This window comes from Rhea americana, unplaced genomic scaffold (assembly GCF_003343005.1).
Source record: "Rhea americana isolate MKP2758 unplaced genomic scaffold, rheAme1 scaffold_52, whole genome shotgun sequence".
Lineage (NCBI taxonomy): Eukaryota > Metazoa > Chordata > Aves > Rheiformes > Rheidae > Rhea > Rhea americana.
Genome location: NW_028186668.1, coordinates 4,569,233 through 4,582,596, shown reverse-complemented (window position 1 = coordinate 4,582,596; position 13,364 = coordinate 4,569,233). Strand labels below are relative to the sequence as shown.

At 35.0% G+C, this 13,364-nt stretch overlaps 1 protein-coding gene across 2 annotated transcripts in view; it reads left to right on the top strand.

The window, feature by feature from the left end:
* ANKRD10 (ankyrin repeat domain 10) overlaps positions 1–11,927 on the top strand; it is a 37,711-nt gene extending 25,784 nt beyond the window's left edge. The window contains exons 4-6 of one of the 2 annotated variants that reach the window (XM_085318141.1): positions 3,172–3,407; positions 7,212–7,307; positions 10,250–11,927. In XM_085318141.1, coding sequence (XP_085174267.1) covers positions 3,172–3,407; positions 7,212–7,307; positions 10,250–10,716 — 799 coding nt within the window. In that variant the 3' untranslated portion in view covers positions 10,717–11,927. Of the gene's footprint in view, positions 1–3,171; positions 3,408–7,211; positions 7,308–10,231 lie in introns of both variants that reach the window. The other variant, XM_085318140.1, reaches the window with a different exon arrangement.
* Positions 11,928–13,364: the final 1,437 nt, after the last annotated feature.

Below are 13,364 nucleotides of genomic sequence, written 5' to 3'. Positions count from 1 at the left end.
AGAGTATTTTTCTGTTCATTCACTCAGAATCCTCAGAGTGATGGTAGTATTTCTCATTTATTTAATAACATTTTGGAAGTATTTTTGAATGAATTTATATCAAAAAAGCTATGCCAGTATAGCAAGACTGCATAGTATGTGCTAGAGGTTTTTTTGGTTTTGTTTGTTGCCTTTTATGTATGTGGCTAATTGAGTTTGTAGTTTTCTTGGATAACTTGCCTGTTGTTATGATGAAGTAGTATGTTACGACTATTTCTCACTGCCATTTTCTGTTTCAATGGCAGATTTTCCTCCTAGAAAGGACTAGAAAAAAGCAACTAAATTAAATAAATTTTTCTAGCCTGTTTTTCTAGAGAAGTGAGACTTAGGAGGTTGTGTTATGTTTATCCACCTCTCCTTTTCTCCATCCCAGTTATGCTAGAATGGAAGGCAGTTTCATTGAAATTTGAAAGGCTTGAAGTCCCAGAACAGCCTAAGCTTCTATTAAATTCATGGAAGTTGACAGCTGGATAGTGAAAAGATACTCTGATTAGTACTCACTCTGAAAGAAAGCTGACAGAACTTAGCAGTATTCCATTTAGTAGTAATTCACCATCTATATTCATCTAGATCTTTTAATCTCCCTTTATTCTATTTAACTTTGTATTTCTTTTTCTCTCATTCCTCCCTCCCCCCCCCCCAAATTATTAACTTCCTGATACAGGAAATTCCCTTGGAACTGATAAGTTAAATTCAGACTCAGATTTTTGAGAAATGTCTTTCAAATCTCTCTGAAGCAAGAATGTTACATTCAGTATGCTTTAGCCCTTTTAGTACCTCCACGGTACTCTCTTAAAATACTCTTCTGGAAGGGAATATTTGTCCACTGGTTAAGAATAAGCTGTTTAGGAAGGGAGAAATGGACAGAAATATAAAAATACTTCTTTTTTTTTTAAACTTCATTGCATTTTAATATTTGACAAACACTAACTTAAAGCTTTTTTTTTTTCCTGGGAATATAATTTTCCCTTCCCAGAATTTGTCCACACAGTATTGCACACTTGCATCTTAATTTGTACATCTCCAAATGCCTCCAGCAACTCATTTCAGCATTTCTTTGGGGAAATGGTATAATAACTGTAGTCTGTCTTGCAGTCCACTCTTCAAAGCAGAGATAATGATCAACAACATTTGCTGAGTAATAGTATTATTTATTCCTTGATGATTGCTTAAATTATTGTACTTTTTTAACCTTTGCATAAGTTTCATTTGCTCATTTAGATTTTCTTCACCATCCTTTCAGACTAGCAAATTGAAAACAGATTAGAGAAAACTGAGCTGTTCTCTTTGTTCGAGAATATGTTGAAATCTCTATTTGTTTCCTGTTGCATTGTTTAATGTCTGTATTCTACAAAAGTAAATTAGAACTGCCGAAAGAACATTGAATAGAGATTAGAAAGGATTTCAACATGTTATCTAGTTCAGCACCAGAAAGGATTGGCTGTGTTTGGAAAATTTGTGAAATTATGATCTGTTCTTTAAAAAAAGGAAAGAAAAACCTCCGGAGATTTAGCAACCTTACCTAACCTTACACTCTGAAACTTTCTCTTACTGTCTTACTTAAAATATTCTTTGCTTTAGTGAATTCCATTACTTCTGTGTGTCTGGTGCAGACAGTATATAAAGAGTCTAGTCTCTTTAGAGATACTTTTGAAAATAATACCTTTACCTTGAGTTTTCACTTCTTTTGTCTGAATAAATGTGGTTTCTTCAGTGTTACGGGGTTTTGTTTTGTTTTTAAAACTTTTTAGATCAGTCTCTTGCTGTACTCTGGATTTTCACTGGTAGTCCAAGTAGGTGATGACTTGGAATATTCTAGTATGTAATTAAATTATACTGGTCTTCCCTGGTTTATAAATTTTCTGATTCTGTAGCATCTCTACTTATCCTTCCAAATTTTATGTAATCCAGCTGTATCTATTTGTAGAATTAGTCTTGCTATAACCGTAAATTTATAAAGATTTTGTAGGTTCTTTTTATAGCAATTAAGTTCCAGTATTCCAGAAAGCAAAGATCTTTGTTCTCTGTTTTCTCCATGTGAGCTGGAGTGAGCATTTTGTTCTGCACTTCATGTGAGTTTCAACAGTAGAGTCAGGTCTATTAATCTTCTAAACTCTTACTCTGTTAGCGTGTCTGTTTCTGGATTTTCAGTAATGTGCTTGTCTAAACTACTGAAGCCAAGAAACAAAAATCCAGTCTTCTGACTAGATTTGTCTGGAAAGGAAAAAACACAGAAAACCTCATTTCTTGGCATCTTTTGCTTTACAGTCTAGTTTTGTCATTTCTAGCCCTCTTGTCTCTGTTCTTTTATGCACTTCCTTATGAAGTTAGTGTTTGTGTTTCTAAGCACAGACATMCTGTATGGTTGTGTAACTGTTACAGCACTCTTTCAAAATAAATCTCTACAGCTGTAAATGTCCTACCTGATTTAATTCTTAATTTCTTTGATACATTAAAATATTCAAAATCCAGTGCCATTTCTCCCTTTAGATGGAAAAGTCTTGGGTCAAATAACAAAGCAAGTCTCAGCATTTATGATGTCACACACTTTGAAATGAGAAACAAACCAGAAAAAAATATAAGCAAAGCATAACTAAATATAGCATCTTTATTTTTTTTCTATATATGTATATATTTTATTAGGAAGAATAGTGATGTTGTTGTTACCTTAGAAACCAGAATGCCATGGACAATTGCCAAGTCATGTTAAGTTTGTTTTGAGTATTTAATTTTTTACTCAAGATAAAGAAATAGATTGCAAAATAAACTGCAGAAGATGGTAAAATTCAAGATTTAAATTAGTCTGAAGTTTGTGTAAAGATCAGATGCTTCAGACTATTTTAGAATAAAGCATTTTGAGAAGTTTAAATAGGAAGATGCCTTTTTTTAAAGGCACGTAGTGTATTGATTTTATTTGAAAGTGTATTGTCTCCCAAATTTTGCTTAGAAGCCAGATATATGTGCAAAAAGTTAAGTTAGTTATAAAACTAAGATTGATAACTAATTCCTTAATGGAAATTTGCTAAGTGTATGTTTTCTCTCATCACCAACAGATAGTTAGTCAGTAAGAGCAGCAGCAGCAGCCAAGCTAGGTTGATGAATGAGCGTAATTCAGTGTTTTGTATTGTACAGCTTGAGAAATGCCAGTGGCCTGACAGCAGCAGACCTTGCACATACCCAGGGCTTCCAAGAATGTGCCCAGTTTCTCTTGAACCTCCAGAATTGTCACCTGAATCGTTTCTATAGCAATGGCACCTTAAATGGGGTTCATCAGAATGCAGGTCCCAATCCATTCAGTGGTGGGACAAGTCGAAAGAGATCCTTTGAAGATATGGAGTCTGCTGGAGTAAAGAAGGCTAGAACTGAAGGTGAGACCCCAGAGGTAAAAGGGGAAGGGTGATACTGTTGTTGAGAAAAGAAAATAAACATTTTAAAGCCGTTCAGAGTGGATGTTGAGTATTATTGACAAACGTGCTTACATATCTAAATTGCATATTAATAAACCAAGTAGGTGATTATTGTTTTTCCATCCTTTGAAAAGTATATATGTGCACAAGATCCTTCCTGATTCTCCCTATCATCATCCTGATGTGTTCCTAAATTTCTAGTTCCAGAGTGCTGGTTACATGATGCCAGGAGTAATGTTCTGAAGAGTAGGGGCTGGAATTGGCTTCTATTCTTTCCTCAGTTTTGTCTAACCCAAATAATGTTACATTAATTCACGAAGATGCCTGGATGTTCTGGTGGTAATTTGCCACATCATGATTAACTCCTAGTTCAAAAAGGGTTTGCTAGGTAAGATGAGTGAAAGAAATCTGGCTCGGTCAAGAATGGTCATGTCTGTGACGTTAAGTTAACGTATCTTAAGTTTCCAGCATTATTAGCTCCCTTTTAAGGGATTGTAAGACTGTCAAACTAAAATGAACCTTAAGGATTCCTATTCAGTCTTAACAGACTGAAGATACTATTTCTTTCTTTCCTGGCAATAATGAGATGGTGCAGCTTCACAGATATTTATTGGTGGCTATGTAACAAATCCTTTTCAAATCTTGTGAACACCTTGAATAGTGTGAGAATAATGTTCACTGCTCCCTTTCTGGGCCTCATCCCAGTAAACATACTAAAAGGAATCAAGCATTCTGTGCTCAGGCCTCTCATTTCTTCATCCTGACTCCAGCCTCAGGAAAGGGACGCTTTCTTCAGTCAAAGTTTTTGTTGTTCTAACAGATCACTTCTTGTTCYGAAATGAGTTTCAATGAGCCAAATAAAATGAGTTCAACCAGTACTTTGTTCCAGATACAAGAATGGAAATAGAGTGAAATGATGTTGGCAAATATGACACAGACAACATAAATCGCATCAATATTGACACTCAGTAGTATTTTCTTTAGTACTGATTATGCAGGTGCTTATGACTCAATGAACATTTCACCTATCTCAGAGGTCATAATAGTGAAAACCATAGCTGACCAAAAATAGGATTCACCACCTTATGTAATTGGTCTAAACTGTAAATAATTTCATGATGAAGAACAGTTCCTATAAACTTAATTGTAAGTGCTTTTCAGGAATAAAGCACTTAAGTAGCTGGATAGAATAAGAAACCTTTTGCAGTCTACAGGTGCCCATAACAGAGCCGAGGAAAGAGATCTTCAGTACCTGCAACTCATGTTCCTGTACCAGGAGACACTGAAGTCAAAGATGCACATCTTTTGTTTTGAGGAGTTACTCCTTCTGAGTTCATGACCAGTAACCCTTGTTTTCAGAAAATTACTCCAAACTACTTAATAGATACCATTTACCCCAAACCTGTACCACACATAAGGTGTGGTAGTGGGCTAGCTGTTTTTAGGATACATATTGCCATGAACTATCCTTAGCTTCTATATTAACCTTCACCATAAACAGCCACAATAGTGAAAAGTTAGGTGGAGCGAACAAATACAGTATGTTTAAGTAAATGTGGTCTCCTAAGCAATTACAGAGATGCCAAAGGGCAAGCTATCTAACCAGTCAAAGTGGGTAGTTTTTGAGCTTTTTTACCAATAGGACTTTTAAGACCTTTGTAAACAAAGCTAAAGGCCTTGTCTTTGCTTGAAGATTTTTACAGTAATTAAGAGTTTATTCCAAACTGTTCAAGCTAAAGTTTCTGATCTGTGTCTGACCTCAAAGGCATCAGTAATATCTATCATGTCCGTGCAAAAAAATCTACTGGAGTAAGAATAAGTCACTGTTTTTGAGACGCTTTGTAAACARCAAAGGTGAGTTATGGGAAATCATCACTACATATTTGTCCTTACTTAGCTTTTAKAGAAAACATGCCATATTTTGTAATAATGTGTTTTTTAAAACCACGCTGGTATATTGTCCTCTACTTTAAAGGCTAGTTACACAGCAGCACAGGAGATAAAGGTGGAGAGAGTGCAGGTAACCAGTATTTGCTGGAAAGGGTGGGATTTTGTTGGCCTTGCCCCAGATCAGAACAACCACTGCTTAGAAAAAAACCTGCTTTGAAAAAAGCTCCTAGTGACTGATATTGTCAGTAGGCACAGTATAGGCCCCTCACAATGAGACTGGAGGCAGTAGAGTTGCTGTGCTTCACCTTTTATCCTGGAATGGCTGAACAAGGGGAGGAGGGTTGCTTACAGGTAGWTCTGTTTACATGTGCACACATGTATATGTGCTTTTACGTAGGTGCATAGCGTTTTAAAAAAAAATTGCCTCAAAAACACCTAACATCAATACAGAATATAYTGTGATACAAACTAGTTACTCTTTTCTGATGTAATACAAAGTTGAGCTCCAGAGGGTGAAGCTGAACTGAAGCACAAYTAAAATCAGTAGCTACTATTGTTGCAAGGCAACATTTAAAATGTATGCCAAATATTTTCTACTTTAAATGTGGAAGTGTTAAGTAGTCTGGGAATTTTYCCTTGCTTCCTGGACTGGTTGATGGAGGGTGGTGAACATGGTCACATACAATGGTGATGCACACTAGGCAGACTCACTGTTAGCCAGCTACAGAMTGGACTAACCACACAGGTATATGTGTGGCAGTCCTAATCTTAGTTTCTAGTTCATGGCCCTTGCCACCAAAGTTTTTGCAGTGTCCTGTACATGCTGCATACAATACTTAGTTGCTATAAGCAGCAGGTGACCATACCAGTAATCATGGGCCTAACAGGGCCACTTTTAGGTGTTCTTGGTGGGGTAGGGATAGGGGTGCATTGCTCAAGTGTACCCTTGCAGTTCCATATTCCTGTAGGCAGCTAGGAAAACTGCCTTTCCTGTCCTGGCTGAGGGGTAGTTTGAAGCCCTTGATATGAAGGCCATGGTCTCCTTTAAGCCCTGTGTAATTTCTTTGGTTCTGAAACACTTTAGCAATTGCTTAACGTTCCTTAAAAACAAGTAGTTTATTTCTGCTCTGCCCCAGCTAATGAGAGCTCTGTCTTACAGCCTACCAAAGTAGATCTGTATAGAATGATGTTAAGTCTRTGTGTGGTGTGTAGGAAGGTGTGTCAACATCAGTGTGAGACAATGTAGGGTCTGCTGGCTTGGTACTGGAGGAGTGCCTTGGGTGGAGGGTACAAGAGCTAGTGAAACCAAGTCATCTTGCTTATTAGAGCAGTTCCCATAGCAGCATAACCATTCRTCAGTTTTCATCTGAGGAGAGGTCTGTCTTGAGGAGGTCCCTGGAGCAGTCTAGTATGGATGGAGGGGGCCATATAAGGAACAGGRACCTGGAGTGAAAGAGGGAGCAGTCTGGACTGATAATGTAGATGCTTTCTGAGATAGAAACTGCTTTTATTTTTTAGATGTGCTAGCTATAAAGGCTACATGTAGATAATTTAAATTACCCTTTATTCATTCTCATAGTACATCAGACTAATATTAGCTTGGTAGACAAGTGCAAAGTCTGATAGATAAATTGGTATTTTTTCTCCATCTTGGGGGATAAAAAAATGAATGTGCAACTATTTACTCTTATTCCTTCATTCAGAATCTCAAATAATCTCAAATATAGGTATCTTTGAAGCTTTCAGAACTGAAAAATCTGTTTCTTTGTAGAAAGCTTTTGTTATAGTAACAGAAGTACTTTTTTGTTTGGCTGAATTTTCAAGTGTGCATCAGTGATTAAATGGACTAAATGTAAACTTTTTTTTTTTAACCAGCTTATAGCTCTGATGGCTTGATACCAGTGATGAATGGAGGAGTTGAGGATGATGCTGACAATATGCACGTTGATAGAGAGTTTGCTGTTGTATCAGGTGGGAGTGGACAGTTTCCTGTTAACTGCAACAACATTCAAATGGTTGAAGACACGAAACAGCATGAGAATAGTTCTGTTGGACCAAAAGAAATTGAAATATACACTGTTTCTGCAATGCAAACTCCTTGTTGTTGCAAGAATAAATATGCATTTTATTTTTAATTTAAGCATAAAACTTAATCCTTCATTTTTGCACATTGTTGTCTAGAGTCTTGAAAGCTATTGTATTGCTGTAACACCCATTATTTGGGAGTTTAGTAGTTACCTAAAATTAGCTATTTCATTCAAAATACTGTAACAGTAAAGGAGAAGGCTTATTTGTAGTTCTCAGATAAATAGAAATCCACTATGGTTGTTTCACTTTTAACCTGAGGCTTGTATTTATGTTGTGCCTTGTTTTCAGTTGCTATGATTTCAGGTTAAAGGAAATTCAGGAATAATTTAAATGATTGATTTCATTTCCATTAAATRGATTTAATTGCTACTAAGAAGATTTAATAGGGAAACATCCTAGTACTTACATAGCTTTGCAAATAATGTATGTTACAACTAAACTCTATTGAAATTAGTTCAACAAATGCTATGAAGAGTAGTCTAGACATACATGTGTTCAAAATTTGTTCAGACACAACAATTTAAGTGCAGGATCCTGCTGTGAACAACTTCTGTTTTTGTTTTATGCAAATAAAAYATTGGATATTGCAGGTCTTAAAACTGATATTTGGAACTAAAGCACCTTGAAAAGCAGTGTGTGAATTTTGTACTGCTCTTCATGAAACAGTCATAATGTTAGTAGTATTAGTGAATATTAATGCTTGAAGTTTTTWAAGGGCTGCTCAATCAAGATGCTCAATCTGGTAACCCCAGGGTGTGTATAGAATTTTGATGAAAACTGTTTTGGGTCAGCTTCTTCATGCCCTTGGTAGGTAAAGGCRTGGAGTTGCTATGATAGTGCATTATTACATTTTGAAGTGAATTTCTTACTTTAATTTGTTCTGTGATAAAAATGTTTATGCTTTGTACCACAGGTCAGATTCACCAAAGGGAATGATAATGAATAGATATTTTAATATATTAGGAATAAATATATATACATACATACATACATATATATATATATATTCAGTGCTTTAAAAGTAGATTGTGATATTTTCCAGTGATAATTACCAAGTGTTTATGGAAAAATGATTGTCTTTCATAAAATATTCTATTACTATAGGTGCTAATTTTTAAAAAATAATAATATTCTGTAATTATCACTAGAGCTATTCATTACCTACTTTCACATATTAACTAACAGTAGTGCCATTTTTATTAAAATTGTTTGGAAAAGCCAACTTAATAAGAACTTATTTTTAAATAGCTAAAATTTTGCACTTTTCAATTAATAAACACTATATGAAATTCTTTCTGTACATTTTCATCACTAAAATAGTAGGTTTGATGTCCTGATGGGTTTGGGTTTTTTTTTTTCCCTTTCAATAAAAATCCATGCTTAGTGAGTTGAATTGATGTGGTTGCTCTAATGTAGGGATGAAACCAGAAACTCTAGTAAGTACATCCACAGTTTCTAAACTGATATGTTTTTGGCATTGCATATTACTGTATGTGAAGTATCAGTATTATAATCCGTATCTCAAACTATATCCATGCAAAGGACTCACAGAAAACCAGAACTTTTGATTCCTTGTCCAACAGTGGTACTCATTATGTGTCACTTAAACAGGAACCCAGGTTTTATAAATGTGGCACATCAGCAACAGACTTATTCACTGCTTGAGTTGGAAATAGAACAGTAAATCAATCCTATTTTGCACATAGGTTTATGCTTTCACATATATATAAACATATGTGCATATATCCAGAGATAATAGCAGAATGTAAAACCTAAATGCCACCACATAGGTCTCTAGTTTCTACATTTGCCTTACTAATCTTAATCAATGTAGATGTAAATTTTAGATGTCCTTTACTAGTAGGTATTTTTAAAGCAGAATCTATCATCTGTTTTTTGTGCTAGTACTTTTGAGTACCACTGCAAGAACATACCCTTAAGACATACTGATGAAATCTGTTTATGGAAATAAAAATATTGTAATAATTACTAAATTCAAAAGAAAATTTGCTTTAAAAGAGTTGTCAGTGTTTTTTGCATGCACATTTTTAGCATTTTGTTTCCTGCTACTAATCTTTTTAAGTCTTCTGTGCACTCTGCTGTTGCTATTGTATATGGCATTTTGCATGTGGATTGTACAGATATTATAAACTTACCATTAAATATAAACCTGTTTTTTTCTGCTTAATATCTTATCTAGCAGACTGCTAGATAAATTGAAATACTTTCTGAGTAAAGGAAATTTGAAACCTATTTTATAATAGCACCCCAGTATAAACATTTGTTTATTTGGCCTGTTTCAGTGTATACTGTACTCTGAGAGTTACCACGAGAAAGGAAAAAAAGCCACAGTTTAGTTATGTCTGAAATATAAAAAGAACCCTTCATCTTCTCACAGATACTAAGTTCCTCTATATGTACAATTTTTCATCCCAAGTGGGCATTACAGTTTAGAGGGAAAGATGTCTTTTATTCCACTTTTCAAAATGCCCAAAATGTTGTTTGCTACCCTACAATTATTTCATGCAGTTAAATAAAATACTTGCTGAAAAGTTTCATTGTCTTTGGAAAGATTAATAGGGGTATATTTACACATTGAATGTAGACAGATAGTTACACTTTCAACATTAGAATCTATGCTTCAAGCTTACTGATCAGATTTCATTACTTTGAACTACCCATATTGTTATGAATAAAGAACGAGTAGATTTATTTTCAAAGCTGTGTATGGAAGCATTTTTAAAGTAAGTGGAGTGTAGTGCAGACATTTTGATGTATTTTGATTGATTCTTAATTTTTGGTGACAGGTGTATTTCTTAATGCAGATATGAATAGCAGTAGCTCCATATTGAATGCACTGACAAATGGATGTGCCATCAATGGACATTTGGACATCACCGCAGCACAACAGCTCAGTGGAATGGATACCAAGCATGAAGAATGTTTAACATTAACACCTAATGGCATAATTCCTGGAATAACCTCTCCCAGTAGGCATCGAATTCATACCAGTAATGGCACTGAGGAACCAGAAAAAGCCATGAATAGTTCCACTGATATGTGTGGATCTCTGCATCTGAATGGAAGCCCGAGCAGCTGTGTATCTAACCGACCCTCGTGGGTGGAAGACCTTGGAGATACTTTGCACTATGGACACTATCACGGTTTTGGGGATACTGCTGAGAGCATCCCTGAACTTAGTAGTGTTGTTGAGCATTCCAATTCTGTTAAAGTTGAACAGAAATATGATAATACTGTCTTAGGCACAATGTATTTGTATCATGGTTCCTAGATCAATGACCTTTATGTCAAATGCATACTGAAATTGCTACCAAATGAATCTAGGGGGACAGAATCCCCACATAGCATTAAATTTTAAGATTGCAACTTAYTGCTATTTTTACACTGTGTTTATATAAAAAGTAAACCTTTAATTTGACAGCCTTATACAATAGTTGTAGTTTGTTGCATGTATGGGGCTTATTTAGTGRTAAAATAGGTGCTGTTATGATGGAATGTTCATTACTTTCTTTTTTTTATGGAATGTTCTGGTTTTGTATTTTTTTTTTTATTTCTAAGCTTATGAACACTATCTTTCCTTTTTTAGAACTATTCTCCCTTTTACTAAAGCAATTAACTGAGTTTTGTGAAGAAAATGAGTTGTATGTTACATATGTGCATCCCTTTGAAGTAAAGATTTTCCTTTTTCATATCTTCTGCTGAAGCTATGGTAGCAATATCAATGCCAGCTATCACTATGCAAGGTTTGAAAAGTGGCAATCTTATGGAGCTTCTCAGACTTTCTAATTTGTACATTTATTCTGTATAATTAGATGTTCACCTTTTAATTTTCTGAACAAGTTGTTTAAAAATGCAAAGGCAAAAATTGAAAAAGTTAATGTTTCACTTTCTGTAGCATAGAAGTGCTTATTATTGTTGCTGGGCTCTTTGCGTTATAGAGTGGGAAAGTGGGTTGCCTTGTTCAATTGCAATTGGGTGTGCCTCAGGTTAGTTCTGAATTTGTGGCATTTTTATTTTGCTTCTCTTCTTTATATGTATGCTTGATATTTTACCATAGCTCACAGACTGGAGGCATGTTCGCACTGTTCTGCTTTGTACGCAGTTTTAAATTGCTGTTACTTGTTATAGAATTTGCCAAGTCGAAATATTTGAGTTGGACTGTCTTAGATATACATTTATTGTCCTTTTTTTAAAAACATATGCTTTGAAAATGTAATGCTGTGTACTGTTTGGGCTGTGCTCACAGAAAATACATTGTATTTAAAGCTTAATACACAAATCAAACTTCATGTAAGTGCACTATATGAGCACTAATAATATAAGCTACTGCTTTGTAAATGGTAAATGAAGAGTGAGGAAGAAAATGGTAATGAGATAAGCCCTCTGAATTGTGTTTATTTTTTTGTTCTTGTTTTGTTTAAAAAGGGACCTTTACAAATTGGATTTTAAAAAAATAAAGAACCATATTACATTGTATCTGAATACTTTGTTTAGACATGATACTTTCACTGGCAATTTGAACATGTCTTTAATAGTTTTGAAATCATGTTTCTCCTTAATCTTTCTCAGTAATGTTTTATCAGAACGTGGAAGAAATTGTGAACAGCCCAACAGGTTGTTTTTGACTGACTCACAGAAACACGTACTGGGTGTTCTGTATCAGCCTTGAACTCAAAACTAGTTCAAAAATTTTGGCTGCCTGATTTCCTTTGAATTTAAACTGTCCTTTGAACATTTTAAGGCAAATGCTACAGTCTATAGAAAAATCAATATTTTACATAGACTTGACAATATATGTGGTAYACCATCTATAAGTAAGATTACCGGAATTAATGCAAATTCAGAGTAACATTCCAGCTGAGCTGCATGGATTGACCAGTGATTTTGCAAATTGTTGGCCAGGCCAGTAAAACTCCTAAGTACCTTCTGAAGAGAAAGAAGATGATTGATGAGAGCTGAATTTCAACTGAAGCATGCTGTTCCTAGCATGCCTCTAACCATTTGCTTGCACTCAAACAACTGCACCGATGCCCTGTTCTTAGAAGTTTTATTTCTTGATGYAGTGCCCAGAAGTGCATGTGCCATTGCAATCATACTAACACAAGAAAGTAACTTAAACATTTTTTAGTATTGACTGCAGAGCTTGCTGCATACRCTTTTTAAAAAGCACCTTGTAGTTATAACAATAAGCACTCTCATCTTAATCCTTTGCTTTATAGCCAAGTACTTTCCTTCTTTAGGTAACAAATAAGTTTGCATGTGTTTGTTCAGATGTTACAATTTTAGGTACATATTTCTAGCATGACAAGATTTATATTCTGTTTGTAAGGCAGGGTTTTAAAAAAATGTGTACATTCAATTTTCATTCACTTSCTTTTCACATCCACCTAAAAATACCTTGGAAGACACTGCATTTCAAATTCAAGGAGAAAACTTACTGCCTTATTTTAGACAGCACTTCTACCTGTAAGTTGATTGGTGTGTGTGATCRGGCACAGGCTAACAGAGGGACACATTTCAAGGTGTATATCCATTGTCAGATGTAACAGAAGCTAAGTATTGCACTCTGATTAAATACATAAGACCAATTAAGTAAGTATGAATGTCACACAGGTTTGCTAGATAGCTTGTTTTACTGATGATGTTGCAAAAGATAAACTTTTTGACAGAGTACTTCAGCCAAGAGCTGAGATGTACACTTTTTTTACTTAAATAGTTACTTTACAAGAATTCTGAGGCAAACTGCTTTTTATAGGTGCTTTTTGAGGCAATATCTATACTTACAGCAGAGGTCATCTAAAATTCCATTTTTAAGTTACACCATGAATCTTCCATAGTATATGAAACATGGAGTMAGCAGAATAATAGAATAGTTGGGGTTGGCAGGGACCTCCGCAGATCGTCTAGTCCAATCTCTCT